At 39.8% G+C, this 15,707-nt stretch overlaps 4 protein-coding genes across 8 annotated transcripts; 3 read left to right on the forward strand and 1 right to left on the reverse strand.

Moving 5' to 3' along the window:
- The first annotated feature begins 401 nt into the window (after nt 1–401).
- On the forward strand, nt 402–5,365 carry LOC107724818 (tripartite motif-containing protein 16-like protein). 2 transcript variants are annotated; one of them, XM_016533892.1, is made up of 7 exons: nt 402–1,127; nt 1,296–1,391; nt 1,465–1,698; nt 1,937–2,090; nt 2,305–2,364; nt 2,744–2,880; nt 5,304–5,365. In XM_016533892.1, exons 1-7 carry the CDS (start codon nt 540–542, stop codon nt 5,319–5,321), a joined length of 1,287 nt encoding a protein of 428 aa, XP_016389378.1. In that variant the 5' UTR covers nt 402–539; the 3' UTR covers nt 5,322–5,365. The 2 variants fall into 2 exon arrangements, with proteins under 2 accessions (XP_016389378.1, XP_016389377.1); XM_016533891.1 differs by lacking the exon at nt 5,304–5,365 and having other exon boundaries at nt 2,744–3,374.
- LOC107724816 (tripartite motif-containing protein 16-like) lies at nt 5,324–8,764 on the forward strand. Of its 3 annotated transcripts, none has more exons than XM_016533888.1 (7): nt 5,324–5,404; nt 5,712–6,309; nt 6,403–6,498; nt 6,575–6,808; nt 6,905–7,052; nt 7,180–7,242; nt 7,758–8,764. In XM_016533888.1, exons 1-7 carry the CDS (start codon nt 5,394–5,396, stop codon nt 8,294–8,296), a joined length of 1,689 nt encoding a protein of 562 aa, XP_016389374.1. In that variant the 5' UTR covers nt 5,324–5,393; the 3' UTR covers nt 8,297–8,764. The 3 variants fall into 3 exon arrangements, with proteins under 3 accessions (XP_016389374.1, XP_016389375.1, XP_016389376.1); XM_016533889.1 differs by having other exon boundaries at nt 5,326–5,404; nt 5,715–6,309; XM_016533890.1 differs by lacking the exon at nt 5,324–5,404 and adding an exon at nt 5,410–5,467 and having other exon boundaries at nt 5,715–6,309.
- A 438-nt stretch (nt 8,765–9,202) lies between these two features.
- On the forward strand, nt 9,203–12,557 carry LOC107724819 (tripartite motif-containing protein 16-like). 2 transcript variants are annotated; one of them, XM_016533895.1, is made up of 7 exons: nt 9,203–9,939; nt 10,012–10,107; nt 10,221–10,454; nt 10,655–10,796; nt 11,219–11,278; nt 11,378–11,514; nt 12,534–12,557. In XM_016533895.1, exons 1-7 carry the CDS (start codon nt 9,349–9,351, stop codon nt 12,546–12,548), a joined length of 1,275 nt encoding a protein of 424 aa, XP_016389381.1. In that variant the 5' UTR covers nt 9,203–9,348; the 3' UTR covers nt 12,549–12,557. The 2 variants fall into 2 exon arrangements, with proteins under 2 accessions (XP_016389381.1, XP_016389379.1); XM_016533893.1 differs by lacking the exon at nt 12,534–12,557 and having other exon boundaries at nt 11,378–12,059.
- A 747-nt stretch (nt 12,558–13,304) lies between these two features.
- fzd8b (frizzled class receptor 8b) lies at nt 13,305–15,443 on the reverse strand. Its single transcript, XM_016533887.1, has one exon. The coding sequence runs from the start codon at nt 15,289–15,291 to the stop codon at nt 13,579–13,581; it is 1,713 nt and encodes a 570-aa protein (XP_016389373.1). The 5' UTR covers nt 15,292–15,443; the 3' UTR covers nt 13,305–13,578.
- Nucleotides 15,444–15,707: the final 264 nt, after the last annotated feature.

A 15,707-nucleotide genomic window follows, 5' to 3' on the forward strand; every position in this document is an offset into this window, starting at 1 on the left:
AAGATAATTTCCTGGTGTTTAAGGGACGTGTGCAAAAACAGGTAGTAGGTTATCTCCGGTGTGACTCGCCTGTATTTGAAACATCCACTAAGTGTCAGTCTCACGCTGAAGCCAAAGCAGGATGATGGACTGGTAAGAGACTCGTCATTCATCAGTCACACATATTAACCCAAAGCAATTGTATCATTTTAAGCTTCTTCTGTCTCTCTTGGATTCTCTGCTGACATTTTTCTTGCATCTCTTCAACCTGATTCTGAGGCATGGACAAAATTTAAATATTAAAGGGGTCATATGATGCGATTTCATTTTTTCCTTTCTCTTTGGAGTGTTACAAGCTCTTGGTGCATAAAGAAGATCTGTAAAAAAAAAAATCAGTTTAAAAAAGTTATTAGAAGCAGTCATACTCCCATCTATGTTCTTTGTGGTCACACCGTTTGACAAACATAATCACCTTTTTTGCACACGTCTCGAAACAGGAAACGCTGTTGTGAGAAACCGCAAGGCTATGTGTTGTCAAGTAGTTGTCTGTATCGTTATGTATGTGGAGGAACATGACAGAAGCCAGTATTTCATTGGGCAAGGATCAGTTCAGCTGTCCGATCTGTCTGGATCTACTGAAGGATCCAGTGACCATCCCCTGTGGACACAGTTACTGTATGAACTGCATCACAGACTGCTGGAATAAAGATGATCAGAAGAGAGTTTACAGATGCCCTCAGTGCAGACAGACCTTCACTCCAAGACCTGCTTTAAATAAGAATGTGATGTTGGATGAAATGGTGGAGAAACTGAAGAAGACACGATCTGCTCTCAGTTACGCTGGACCTGGGGATGAGGAGTGTGATGTCTGTATTGGAAGGAAACGCAAAGCTGTAAAGTCTTGTCTGATGTGTCTTGAATCATACTGTCAAACTCACTTTGAGTGTCATGAGGAATCTCATACGAGGAAACGACACAAAGTGACCGATGCCACTGGACGAATCCAGGAGATGATCTGCTCTAAACATGACAGACTGCTGGAGGTTTTTTGTCGTTCTGACCAGAAATGTATTTGTTTGATTTGTGTGATGGATGAACACAAAACTCACGATACTGTTTCAGCTGAAGCAGAGAGGACTGAGAAACAGGTATGAACTGAAAACACATATTAATAGACTTGTTAGTTTTTGCAGTTATTGCATCAAGTTGCTGGGTAGGCTAGTTAACAATGATATATCACACAAAAATATAGAGAGATTTTGAGCTCCTTGTGGAAAACCAAAGTCTTCTAATGTTTACAATTATTTGTTCATCAGAAACAGGTTGGAGAGACAGTAATAATTATACAGAAGAAAATTCAAGAGAGGCAAACAGAGCTTCAGAAGCTGAGCGAGTTTGTGCAGACTCACAAGGTGAGAATAAGAGAAAAATAACTGTCCGATTAAATGGACTGATTCTAATGGTTCTCTCTTTATGTCATAACAGAGCTCCGCACAGGCAGCAGTAAAGGACAGTGAGAGGATCTTTACTGAACTGATCCACTGCATTGAGAAAAGCCAATCTGTGGTGATACAGATGATCAGAGATCGAGAAAAGGCTGAAGTGAGTCAAGCTGAAGGACTCTTGAAGCAACTGGAGCAGGAGATTTACGATCTGAGGAGGAGAGACGCTGAGCTGAAGCAGCTTTTACACACAGAAAACCACATCCATTTCCTACAGGTTTGTAAAGATTTACAGGTTTATAAAGCTTGTACTGCAGACTCATTAATGGACATTTGATTAAAGCTTACTGTATAATTGCCAGTTGTTCTGATCAGTGCAAATGCTGTCAAGATTGTATTGAAATGATGAATATGCCTAGCACTTGTACTTTCATCCATGTGATCCTTTAACTTTCTTGGACCGTATTAATTCATATTTACATGATAATTTATATTTTTGCTTGTTGTCTTTTTAGAATTTTCAGCTTCCCTCTGCACCTCCTGCATCTTCAGACAGCACCACTGTCGGTTCTCTGCTCTCTTATGATGATGTGAGAAGCTCCGTCTCTATTATAAAAACAAAATTTGAGAATTTCTGCAGCGAGGAGATAGAAAAGATATCTGGTGGAGGTAAAGTACAGACTCATCTTGTAAAATAAAGTTAATAAATAAATATTGTGTGGATGTGAATAATGAATAATTATTATTAATAGCATTTAATAAATTGTTAATAATATTACTACATTATTGTTGTTATTAGTACATTATTAGTCTTGATCAATAGTAATATTAATAGTTTAATATTATTGATATCTTTATTAAATATCTGTTTGTTTCTGTATAGTGAATATCAAAATCCTCACACCCATCACTGAACCCAAAACAAGAGAGCACTTCTTGCACTGTAAGTGGTATAAATAATAATTTTGAGACAAATTTATACACATTTAAAGGGGAAGTTTGTCATTTCTGTACTAACTGTACTAACAGTATTGCATTAGGATCGTTTGAGTTGTCTGACAGACAGCAAACTCCAAACAATGGCAGACAATGGGAATGTTTGATATTTTGTAATTATTTACCAATTCTGTCCCACTAGTGGCAAAAAAATTACCAATTTTACTTACAATTTTTAATAGGCTTTAAATACATTTTGATAAAACTTGTGTAATAGATCAGTGATCTGTTGTTGCTACTTTTATATCTTTGTTGCATCACTTAATGTTCTGACAGTTAAGATTTCTTTATTAAAATGTAGATTGTCTGTTTTTTTTCTCCATCAGATTACCATCAGTTTACTCTGGATTCAGAGTCGGTGCATAAACACCTCTGTCTTTCTGAGGAGAACACAGTGGCGGCTTGCACTGCTACACTGCAGCCGTATCCTGATCATCCAGACAGATTTGATGTTTGGCCTCAGGTGTTGTGTAAAGAAAGCTTGTGTGCACGCTGTTACTGGGAGGTGGAGTGGAGCGGGACTCGTGGTGTGGGAATATCAGTGTCATATAAGAGCATCAGCAGGAAGGGACGGGGTAATGAGTGCAAATTTGGATGTAATGATCAGTCCTGGAGATTGTTCTGCTCTCCCTCTGGATTTTTATTTAGTCACAATAACAAAAAATCTGAACTCCCTGTATTCTCCAGCTCCTCTAGAATAGGAGTGTATGTGGATCACAGTGCAGGAATTCTGTCCTTCTACAGTGTCTCTGACACAATGACCCTCATCCACAGAATCCAGACCACATTCACTCGACCGCTTCATCCGGGGTTTGGCATAACCCAGGACTCATCAGTGAAACTGTGTCCTTCAGCAGTATAGATGAAGTAGAGCTTCTACAAACAGGGCCGGATTTAGGCATAGGCATTCTAGGCACGTGCCTATGCTTGCTCGTCCAGGGGGGCCCCAAACACAATAAAGAGATATATAGCCTAATATTTTTGTTATACTATGGGATATATACAACAGTAAAAGAACCAAAACCCCAGAAGACATTGAGCAAATAAATATAACAAATAGGGTAAGAATGACAAACTATTTCCATGTCTTCAACTTTTTTTATGTACGGAAATCATGCTTTCTTTCTCCCATTCTCTCACAGACACACACACACAGTACAGACATGCACTCGTGGTCTTGTGAACACACGCGGAGACATGGACAGAAACTTGTTGTCAGAGCTGCGCGGCTGCCCCGCGAATTTATCAATAAAATAGTTTCGCAGCTGAAAAGCTACATGACATTTCTCAGTAGAGAGGTTCTTGAAGCAGTTTAACTTAAAGATTGGCTATTAGTAGACGCTGCTGCTGAATACTGCTGAGAGACGCACAGAACCAAGTATTCACATGCACTTAATCTCTCTCTCTCCCTCTCTCTCTCTCTCTCTCTCTAATAACTGCGTTAGCCTGCATATCAATGGCTCAAGCCTCTGTTATTAGCTAAAATGACGTTTTGGAATTTGCACAAAATCGGATTTGGGCTGACAGTCTGAACGAGGCTTAAGTTCTCAAACAAATTAAGAACTAGCCTACATTCGATTTGTATTGATTGAATGCAAGCGCTTATTGTGATAGAAAACACTGTAACTGTTTCCACTGATTAAGAAATATTTTTGTTTGCTTGGGTGGTAATATTAGGAAAGGGGGGGGCCCAAAATTTTTTTTTTGCCTATGTCACGAAAAGAGGTAAATCCGGCCCTGTCTACAAATATATTAAATGCAGTGTACATCTAATGACAGTAACATTATATCAGTACATGGTTGACTGTGTATCATTTTGCATTTTTATGTAGACTAAGTCATTTAACATTAAATATCACGGGTAACTTGAATTTGCCTTGAGCCTTTTGCAACATGTCTTTCAAGACAAGACATCCTACAAATGGAGCCTAAAGTAACAATTGGAATCTACATTAATGATGATCCCACACCTCGAGAGAAAAGACCCTGGGAGCAGGCACACCCTCTTCAGTAAATACCCATAAAAATATCCATAAACTCTTAAACTACATTTGAGTTTGATTCTTTGGGGGATGAGACCATTGTTTCAGTTGCACTGAGACATTTCAAACAATGTCAAACATGTATAGTAGGCTACTGTATAGTAATTGTTCACAAAAAGCATAGATTTAGGATGATCTCAGCATGTAGAGAGGGGAAGAACAGGGACGAGAGAGTGAAGGGAAAGAAATGCAGATGAGACAATACTGAGGTGTGATCTACTCAGTGTGATTGCATCTCGGATGAGGATGCTAATTTTGCAAGAGAGCATTCAAATGTTAATTTCCAGAAAAGTCCCCTGTTTTCTTGAAGAGCATGCCTCTCTGGGCCCAGACAGCTTGGCACAGTAGTTCAGAAACCTACAGGCTATTAATAGAAAAGGGAGAGTATGTTAGGAATGTGTGTATTTGATTGTTTTTTTGTTTCAGAATGACTTGTGGAATGTAGAAAACAATACAATAAATAGCCTACCATGTTCAAAAGAAGTGGTCTCTTTGCAAAACAAATTTCTTACAAATGGTTACAAATTATTTCTTATAAATGCAAAAAAAAAAAAACCGAAAATTTTCTTTCCTTTTTCTGAAAGGTTGTATTTTATTTATTTGTTTAATAATGTGTCTCCACCAGTAGTATGCGTTCGTATTACACGTAATGTCCATTTTGACGCGGAATGAGAGATTTCAATTCATTCAGGAATTAGGATGGCTGGGAGCTGATAATATTTCTTTAAAAGGATTGTTAGGAAATGGGTCGAGGCAATCAAGAGTGCAAGAAAAATTGTTTAAATACCTGAAGAACACAGGAACAATAGATAGAATTTAGTTTTTTGTTTTTCTGTATTTCCAGATCAGTAGGTGGCGGTAATGCACCCTTTTTCGCTGGTTTGCCAAACCGCCATAAAACACCAGAAGAAGAAGACGACGAAGAAGACTCAGAATGCGGCGCTGGTAAAATCTACTAAGTATACTTTTTTATTGCTCTGCATGTCATCATCACATTACGCGAGCACTGTACTCACGCAGTCTGTTTTTTTCCTAACTGCGCTTGCTGCGTATGCTCAGGTAGGCTAGTGTTTTTATCAGCCCGTCTGCAAACAAATTCGTATAAACATTACTGGGTTGATAGATAAAGCGCTTTTGAGGATTAACAAATGCTTTTACAAACGCTTTTAAACGCCTGCTCCGCTCTCTGGAACACATAACCAGAAAGTTAAAGTTAACCGCTGTTCCATGTGGCTTTGTTTTTGTGTTCAAGCAGTGAAATGGCAGAAGCCAGTATTTCATTGGGCGAGGATCAGTTCAGTTGTTCAATCTGTCTGGATCTACTGAAGGATCCAGTGACCATCCCCTGTGGACACAGCTACTGTATGAACTGCATCACAGACTGCTGGAATCAAGATGATCAGACGAGAGTTTACAGATGCCCTCAGTGCAGACAGACCTTCACTCCAAGACCTGCTTTAAATAAGAATGTGATGCTGGCTGAAATGGTGGAGAAATTGAAGAAGACAAAAGCCCAAACAGCTCGTCCTGCTCTGAGTTACGCTGGACCTGGAGATGTGGAGTGTGACGTCTGCACAGGGAGAAAGTATAAAGCTGTCAGGTCCTGTCTGATGTGTCTAAACTCTTACTGTCAGTCTCATCTAGAACAACATGACAGTTTCTTTAAAGATAAGAAACACAGTTTGATTAATGCCACTGGACGACTCAAAGAGATGATCTGCTCTCAACATGACAGACTGCTGGAGGTTTACTGTCGCACAGACCAACTATGCATTTGTTTGTTGTGTACAATGAATGAACACAAAAATCATCACACTATTTCAACTAAAGCAGAGAGGGCTGAGAAACAGGTAGGAAATGTACATATTGCTATTGCAAATGCTAGTTGCAGATACATTTATGATGCAGTACACTAAGCTGCATTTTATTTGTTACTGTTACAGAAACAGCTTTGGGACATAGAAAGAAAGTTCCAGAAGAGAATCCAGGAAAGAGAGAAGGAGATTCAGGAGCTGAAAGAGGCTGTGAAGACTCATAAAGTGAGTTTCAAGGGGATTAAGAATTTTTTTTGGCTTTTTCAGGACTCTTTTCAGACTTGTCTTTGTGTCATAACAGCACTCCGCACAGGCAGCAGTAAAGGACAGTGAGAGGATCTTTACTGAACTGATCCGCTCCATTGAGAGAAGCTGCTCTGAGGTGATACAGATGATCAGAGATCGAGAGAAGGCTGAAGTGAGTCGAGCTGAGGGACTCTTGAAGCAACTGCAGCAGGAGATTGATGATCTGAGGAGGAGAGACGCTGAGCTGAAGCAGCTTTTACACACAGAAAACCACATCCATTTCCTGGAGGTAACAGATTTTGTTATTTATTAGCAATTTATTTATTTTGTAATGGATTATCTTGTTATTGTGAATCAAATCTGTTCTGATTTTGTCCCTTTGTAGCGTTTCCAGTCTCTCTCTGTTCCTCCTGCGGCTAGAGACAACATAAATGTTACTTCACTTCTCTCTTATGATGATGTGGATGAATCTGTCTCTATGCTAAGAGAGAAACTTGAGGACCTCTGCAAGGAAGCAACAGAAAATATATATGGTAAAGTTAAAGTTTGTAATTCAGTAATTTGTTTGAAATAATGTATCATATCATAATCACTAGAAGAAATTGATAAAACTCTCTATCTATCAATGTGAATAACACTGTATATGTCTCTTGGTTTTAGTAATACCACACATGGAGATTGTTACCACCTCTGAACTCAGGACCAGAGATGAGTTTTTGCAATGTAAGTGTTGATTCAGTCCTCAAGAGAAATAAATGAGTGATTACCATGTCAGTATTTACATTTACATTTAGTCATTTAGCAGACGCTTTTATCCAAAGCGACTTACAAATGAGGACAATTATACTTACATATCACCATGCTGCTTACACAGCAACTTGTTTATTCACACTGTTCTGATTGGTTTCTATTGTTTTTGGTTTATTTTCCTATATATCCGGTTAGGTTTGTTTATAATTGTGGGTTGTCTCTACATTTTCACTTTTGCATATGCCTTGGTTTCATGGTTCATGGCTATTTAATAATCCTTAACCTTATGGTTGTTTAGTGCGAGTTAACTGTAATAAAACCTGTAAAATGGATTCATCTAACACATAATTGTTGAAAACATTGACATGGTAAAACTTTAACTATGACAAATCTAAATTCTCTTTCTCATTAGAATTAACATAAAAGGATAAGAGAGAGGGTTATTTTAATGTACTGTAATATTTAAAATGGTGCAAATTTGTTTTCAGATTCCTGCCAACTCACCCTGGATCCGAACACTGCACATAAATATCTCTGTCTGACTGAAGGCAATAGAGTGGCTACATTTATTGGGGCTGATCAGCAGTATCCTGTTCATCCAGACCGATTTCATGGTTTTTCTCAGGTGTTGTGTCGAGAGAGTGTGTGTGGACGCTGTTACTGGGAGGTGGAGTGGAGTGGGACGGCTGGTGTGGGAATATCAGTGTCGTATAAGAGCATCAGCAGGATTGGGGGAGGTTTTGAGTGTGTATTTGGATTTAATAATCAGTCCTGGAGATTGTCCTGCTCTGACTCCAGGTGCGCATTCAGACACAATCAGAAAACAATTAAACTCCCTATATTCTACAGTTCATCTAGAATAGGAGTGTATGTGGATCACAGAGCAGGGATTCTGTCCTTCTACAGAGTCTCTGACACAATGACCCTCATCCACAGAATCCAGACCACATTCACTCAACCGCTCTACCCAGGATTTGGGATCAATTTTGGATCAACACTGAAACTGTCGTCTGCAGAGATTCTGTGAATAATAGTGTCATACTTCAGGTTGAAGCATTCTAGTAAAAAGGAATGATTATATGTGGTTAGCAGCTCCCGCCATCTTTCCAGTGACAATCCCGAGTACAGCTTACCAAACTAGAAAGTGGATTCATTAAATACCTCACTACAACACAAACTGTACAGGAAACTGTGTCCAAAGCGATACAAGGGAAAACTTTTTTTTTGTGTGTGTGTGTAATTGTAATTAAGATCTGTTCTGTAACACTATGCAATGAATGATGATTAGAGATGAAAATGCTTTGCTGACAGTGACAACTAAGAAATACTGTTAGTCATATTGCAGCTATACAAAGCAAAATAACACTAAAGCATTTTTACTGATTTGTCTGTGTATTTCATTTATGATTACCATTTTAATTTAAATGATCTGAAAATATTATGTAATGTATGTGCACTGTGTAATAGTAGTATTTTGAGTTTAGACATCACATTTGTATGACAATGATCTACAGTTCAGACAATTTAGATACGACTGAAGTTTGTAAATTATACAAAAAATAAAAGGTCATGCTTTTATATCATTGCAATAATAGAGTGGCAATAATTGGGGTTTTCAATAAAGGTTGTTTTAGGCCAACATGAAATTTAAATCTAAAACGTAAATCTAAATTAAATACAAACACTTCTGGGAAGGCAATGCAGATAATATAAATGAGACGTGTTTTTGTCTTAGGTGACTCAAAACTAACTTAGTTGTTTTAACATGCCATTTTGAACAATCTTTTTTGGCAACACTAAGCACTGACACAACACAGGCATTTACGTAGTGTGTGTTATCGCCTTCTACTGGTTGATTTTGTCTTTGCATTTACTCAAAGGAGGCTAGTTTCAGTTTCATTTTTATGCAGAACCAGGGAACATTTCGGTTTAGGTAAAAACACAGAGTAAAGAAGCTATCACTGGATTCCTCATTTTTCAGGTGAGTCACATTTACAAAACACACCTTGTATAGGCCTACACCTTACTCCACAAGTACTGTTCAGCTGTATCTCTCTGTTTTTGTGTACATGCAGCAAAATGGCAGAATCCAGTATTTCAGTGGCTGAGGATCAGTTCAGCTGTCCGATCTGTCTGGATCTACTGAAGGATCCAGTGACCATCCCCTGTGGACACAGCTACTGTATGAACTGTATTGCAGAATACTGGAATCAGGATGATCAGAAGAGAGTTTACAGATGCCCTCAGTGCAGACAGACCTTCACTCCAAGACCTGCTTTGAATAAGAATGTGATGCTGGCTGAAACGGTGGAGAAACTAAAGACAACAAAAATCCAAACAGTTTTTCCTGCTTCCAATTACACTGGACCTGGAGATGTGGAGTGTGACGTCTGCACAGGGAGAAAATACAAAGCCGTCAGGTCCTGTCTGATGTGTCTAAACTCTTACTGTCAAAACCACCTTAAACAACACGACAGATTCTTTAAAGATAAGAAACACAATTTGGTTAATGCCACTGGACGACTCAAGGAGATGATCTGCTCTCAACATGACCGACTGCTGGAGGTTTACTGTTGTACTGACCAAAAGTGTATTTGTTTTTTGTGCACGATGGATGAACATAAAAATCATCACACAGTTTCGGCTGAAGCAGAGAGGACTGAGAAACAGGTATGAAAAGCTAATGTTAGTAAAATGCATGTTTATGATGCTGGAGCTACATGTTATCTGTTACTGTTACAGAAACAATTATGGGACATACAAAGAAAGTTTCAGCAGAGAATCCAGGAGAAAGAGAAGGAGCTTCAGAAGCTGAAACAGGCTGTGGATACTCATAAGGTGAGTTATTAACAAAGGAGAAAAATAAATGCTGGATGTAGAAGAGCAGTCCCACTGAAGCCCACTGTGGCTAACAGACTAAACCGAATGATTCTCTATGTGTGTCATAACAGCGCTCCGCACAGGCAGCAGTGGAGGACAGTGAGAGGATCTTTACTGAACTGATCCGCTCCATTGAGAGAAGACGCTCTGAGGTGATACAGATGATCAGAGATCGAGAAAAGGCTGAAGTGAGTCGAGCTGAAGGACTCTTAGAGCAACTGCAGCAGGAGATTGATGATCTGAGGAGGAGAGACGCTGAGCTGAAGCAGTTTTTACACACAGACCATCACATCCATTTCCTACAGGTAACAGATTTGAAAAAAGGAGCTTTAGGATGTTATTAATATTAGACTGAGATTTTTGCTGGTCAACAGAATTTTACATCATCTTGAATCAGTTTGCGCTAAATTTGGTTTTGAGTCTGAAAATATAGAAAAATTCTAAATGTGCTTGACCACTTGAAAACTTTATTGATTTTGATCTATCCATTTATGTGTTTTTGTAGAGTTTCCAGTCTCTCTCTGTTCTTCCTGCATCTACAGAAAACATCAATATCAGTTCTTTCTTTTCTTATGATGATGTGCGAAAATCTATCTCTATGCTTGAGGATCTCTGTAAGGAAGCAATAGAGAGTATATTTGGTAAAGGTAAAGTACTGGAGATTAATTACCTTTAAAAAAAAACATGTCAGGCATCAGGGTCATTCCATCTCAAATGGTCCAAAATGGTAAAGTTGGTTGATGTTCCTTGTTTTTTCGAGTGATTACCTCTATGTGACTGGATTACAAAATACCCAGTCTATTTTTTTGGTTTAATTTGGTTTAACCACAGTGACTGTCTTTGTGTTTTGGCCCGCAATGAATTTATATAAATGGAGGTTTTGCAATATCGATTACATAGAGGTAGTCAAAATTAAAAATGGTCAAGCAACCATTGGACCACTTGAAATGGATTAACTCGTCATAAAATACTTACTAGAAGAAACTGGAAAAATATATATAAAAAAATACAAATAAAAGTGGAATTTGTGTAGATTTTTAACATTGTGAATGTCTCTTGGTTTCATTAGTGACATATGTCGAGATTGTTTCCACCCCTGAATTTAGGACCAGAGCCGAGTTCTTGCAATGTAAGTCTCGCAAATCGCTTTCTTGTGACAATTAACATCCAGAGAGATTTTTATTATATTTATTTTTTAAGTTTCCTGGTGTAAATCTGTCCCCCCCAGATTCCCACCAGCTCACACTGGATCCGAACACTGCACATAAATATCTCCGTCTGTCTGAAGGCAACAGAGTGGCTACATTTATTGGGGCTGACCAGCGGTATCCTGTTCATGCGGACCGATTTCATGATTTTTTTCAGGTGTTGTGTAGAGAGAGTGTGTGTGGACGCTGTTACTGGGAGATTGAGTGGAATGGGATGTCCGGGGTATATATATCAGTGTCATATAAGAGCATCAGAAGGAAGGGGAGTGGTTTTGAGTGTGGATTTGGGTTAAATGATCAGTCATGGAGATTGTTCTGCTCTAAATCCTGTTACTCATTCTGTCACAATAGCATAAAGACTGATTTCCATGTGGTCTCTAGCTCCTGTAAAATTGGAGTGTATGTGGATCACAGTGCAGGAATTCTGTCCTTCTACAGCGTCTCTGACACAATGTCCCTCATCCACAGAATCCAGACCACATTCACTCAACCTCTCTATCCTGGGTTTAGGATATATTTGGGATCAACAGTGAAACTGTCATCTCCATAGATTTTATGAATAATAGTGTCATATTACAAGTTTAAGCATCATGTGGGATGCTTGGTCTGGTCCGATCCTCACCTAACCTGGTTAACAAAGGTGATTGCAGTTATATTTGTAATGCAAGTTGTAAACACTTTTGTACTGTTTTTAATAGATAAACTAAAAAAAAAAAATTAGCATGTTTTATTTTTTTACATAGCCTATTTTTTCATTCAATAGTGGTTAAATGTATCACAGTTAACATTTTAGTAGTTTTGTTGTAGCATTTTACATTCTTTCACTAAAATACTGATAGGCAATGTGTGTGTGTGTGAGCGCCATCTACTGGACTGGCCCATTTTGGCTGTGCATTTTCACAAGCTAGTAAACTACTTGACATTTTTTAAACCCAGAAGCAGAAAATGCTTCGGAATTAAATAAACAAAAACTTAATGACTTGTTTTAAATAATTTTGTGCGCATGCAGATGGAAGTGAATATTTAAGGAATTCAGGGTTAGTACAGTTGTCTGTGGGTCTGCTGAATCTGCAGGCCCTACTGTATTCAGTAGGCTACCTACTTATTACTTGTTATGCACAAAGCAGGAGTTCTGTCCTTCTACAACACCTCTGACACAATAAATCTCATCCACAGAGTACATATCATTGAACATAGACCTATCACTGGCATGCAGTGCAGCGGTCCAGTCCATGGAAGATGTATTTGTTTTTGTATTCTGTCTGCTATATTTTCAAGTTTCTTGTTCACAAGTGTCATTTTTCATTTTTCTTAGAAATTATTGTGCCATATCAACTCTGTATTATATTTAGAACCTGCTTCTGTTTATTATGATTTTAGGAGTAGGGTAGTCTTTTTTGTTCGTTTTAAAACGTAATTTTCCCCTTATAATCCTACAGACAAATTATATCAGCACATGAACTTTGCATGTTGTTATAAATCACATTAATATCAACTATTGAAAGCACCTTCAATTCTCCATCTTACAGGTGTGATGAAAATGTGTCTTTTTTTTTTATTATTCTGATGATTTTTAGTTAATGTTTTATTTGTATAGGCCCTGTACCTGTACTGAGAAATATGAATCATTTTAAACTCTCAAACAAAATTTGCTATTATTTTGAGCAAAGCCAAATATTGTCCTTCTAGCTGTTGTTGCAATCAACAGATACTCTACCACTTTCGCACAGGTATGAATGTTTGTGAGCAATAGAGAGCTCTCTGTAAACATGAAATAAGCATTAAAAAATGCTTTGGTAATACGTGTTTTATTGTCAAAATAGTTTTCTGTGAGAGTAAATGATAAATACACACAATCTTGTATAAATGTTAAACATTCTATGTCGTTGTTTTAACAATAACATTTTAATATAAATAGGCTACATATGAAAATATAAAAAACCCGTATGGACACTTTTAAGGCACATTCATAACCTCATACACAGGCTTGAGCTGTGATTTAATGACTGGTATTTAGTTTAGTTTAGAGATCGGGACTGGTCGTCACACTTTTTTTTTACTCCAGTGAATATTCGTCACAGTAGTAGGCCATTTAATACAGTGACAACTTCTTTGTGTGACAACTATCCCCGGTCTCACCTAATACTGGAAATAGGCGTCTCTCATATGTCAGGAAAGCAGCAGTTGATCAGTTTGCAAAGTCTAGGAAGTTCCGCTTTTATCACACTCGGGATAGTGGCATTTGTTTAGGAGCGCACAAAACCGAACTTCCTGTCAGTCCCGTGCTAGCGTCACTGTAAACCGAACCGCTCGTGCCTTTACTATCCCAGAGGCAGCAGCGTCGCGTGCAAAGGGCTCGCCACGAGTCCAAAGTTTTACCGGACCACGTCCACGCACCCGACGTGATCCCCACCAAAAGGCACATGAAATACTTGAGCATAAACACGGCGTAATCCGGTTTCTGAGCTTTTTTATCCGACGAGCAGTTACACGCATGCGCGATTTCCCACGCTTCGCGATTGTGCTGTTCGTAAACGTAACAAGCCACAATCACCATGGCAACGACCGTATGCAGGACTGTAAATACCCCGATGCGAATCATCAACCTCTCGAGTTTGTCCGTTTTCGTTCCTCCTTGTTTAATAACGCTCCGTATCCGAAACAAAGACACGAAGCCCGCGAATAAAAATGCCGTTCCGATAAAAAGATAAATCACCAGTGGCGCGACCACGAATCCCCGCAGGTTTTCCAAGTTTTGGTTGCCCACGTAGCAGATTCCCGCAACCGAGTCCCCGTCCACCGAGCTCAACGCGAGCGCGGCGATAGATTTGACGCTCGGAATGAGCCACGCGGCCAGGTGAAAATACTGCGAGTATCGTTCGATCGCTTCATTTCCCCACTTCATCCCTGCCGCGAGGAACCACGTAAACGTCAGGATCACCCACCAGATAGCGCTCGCCATCCCAAAAAAATAGATGAGTACAAATACAAGCGTGCAAAGCGCCGGACCCGTAGTTTCATAGTGGATATGGTCCACCTCGTTATCCCGATTGCACGCGACTCTTTCGTGGCCCGCGATGAGTCTGATGATGTACCCCACGGACACGAACATATAGCAGGCGGACAGGAAAATAATCGGACGCTCGGGGTATTTAAACCTCTCAATGTCAATGAGGAAAGTGGCCACTGTGGCGAAGGTGGACAAGAAACACAAAACCGACCAAACTCCGATCCAAAATGTGGCAAATGTCCTTTCCTCCTGAGAAAGATAGGGGTTGTGGCATGGCATTGCGCAATTGGGGATCTGCCCAGTCTTTACCCGGTTATACAGCGGATGACGGTCACTGCTCACGGTCACCATAGGCGCACGACAGTGACACTCCGGTTCACATGAAGAAGATCCTTGACTGCTTTTATTTTTCCGGTTGTATGGCTTCCCCGGTTGGCTGGTTGGTTTTGGAGCAGCTGGTGAGGCTGTAGCATCAGTCCTGTTGTAGTCCATGCACAGAGTGTTTGGATCTCCCTGCACAGGGAGAAGATCGCATCTCATTCGGTCCGGCCACGGGAAACCGTATTGCCTCATCAGAGGCGCGCATCCCGCTTTCGCCCGTTCGCACACGCTCCTGCAGGGCGGCAAAGGCTTCTTATAGTCCACGAGGCAAATGGGCGTGTACAGACTGCAAAGAAAGAAGCGCAGGTCCGGGGAACACTGGATCTCCACGAGGGGCCAGAACTGGTGCACCTCGAGCCCAGCTTCATCTTGGGTGTCGTGGTTGAATTGGTTGGGCATGTAGGTATAGTTGTAACCGATCCCTCTACACAGTGGCACCGAAATCCCCTGACAGACCGACTCACGTGCACACACGGAACTCCACAATAGCAGGACACAGAGCGCGAGTGGAGGCCAGTGGGACCCCTGCATAGGCGAGTCCATCCTCGGTCAGTTGCACACACCCGCTACTGGTCTTCTAAAAGGATGCGCTTGCATGTGAGCAATGTCGTCTGGTTACTTAATTATAACACTTAATTAAACTGATCAAATGTATTCAAATTTGCAGTAGAATAATCTGATAGCAAGTGCGATTCACTACAGCGTCTAGTTTGTTTTGGCTGTCAAAGTTAAGCGTGTGTGTCCATATATACAAAGGATAGCCGTGACACGCCTCCTTATCTCGGCGCCCAATCATAGAACTCCAGGGGCGGAACCTCACGATAATTTAATCAAGCATCCCCGGAGAGTTTTGAGTAAATGTTTGAACTACCAACGGTTTGTATGTCTTAAATTATTTTACCTCTGTTTACATCCCACCCTATGTCCAAACACTGAATTTGTGGTTGTAAACAAGTCTC

The sequence above is a fragment of the Sinocyclocheilus rhinocerous genome, unplaced genomic scaffold (genome assembly GCF_001515625.1).
Source record: "Sinocyclocheilus rhinocerous isolate Xijiao unplaced genomic scaffold, SAMN03320098_v1.1 scaffold2500, whole genome shotgun sequence".
Lineage (NCBI taxonomy): Eukaryota > Metazoa > Chordata > Actinopteri > Cypriniformes > Cyprinidae > Sinocyclocheilus > Sinocyclocheilus rhinocerous.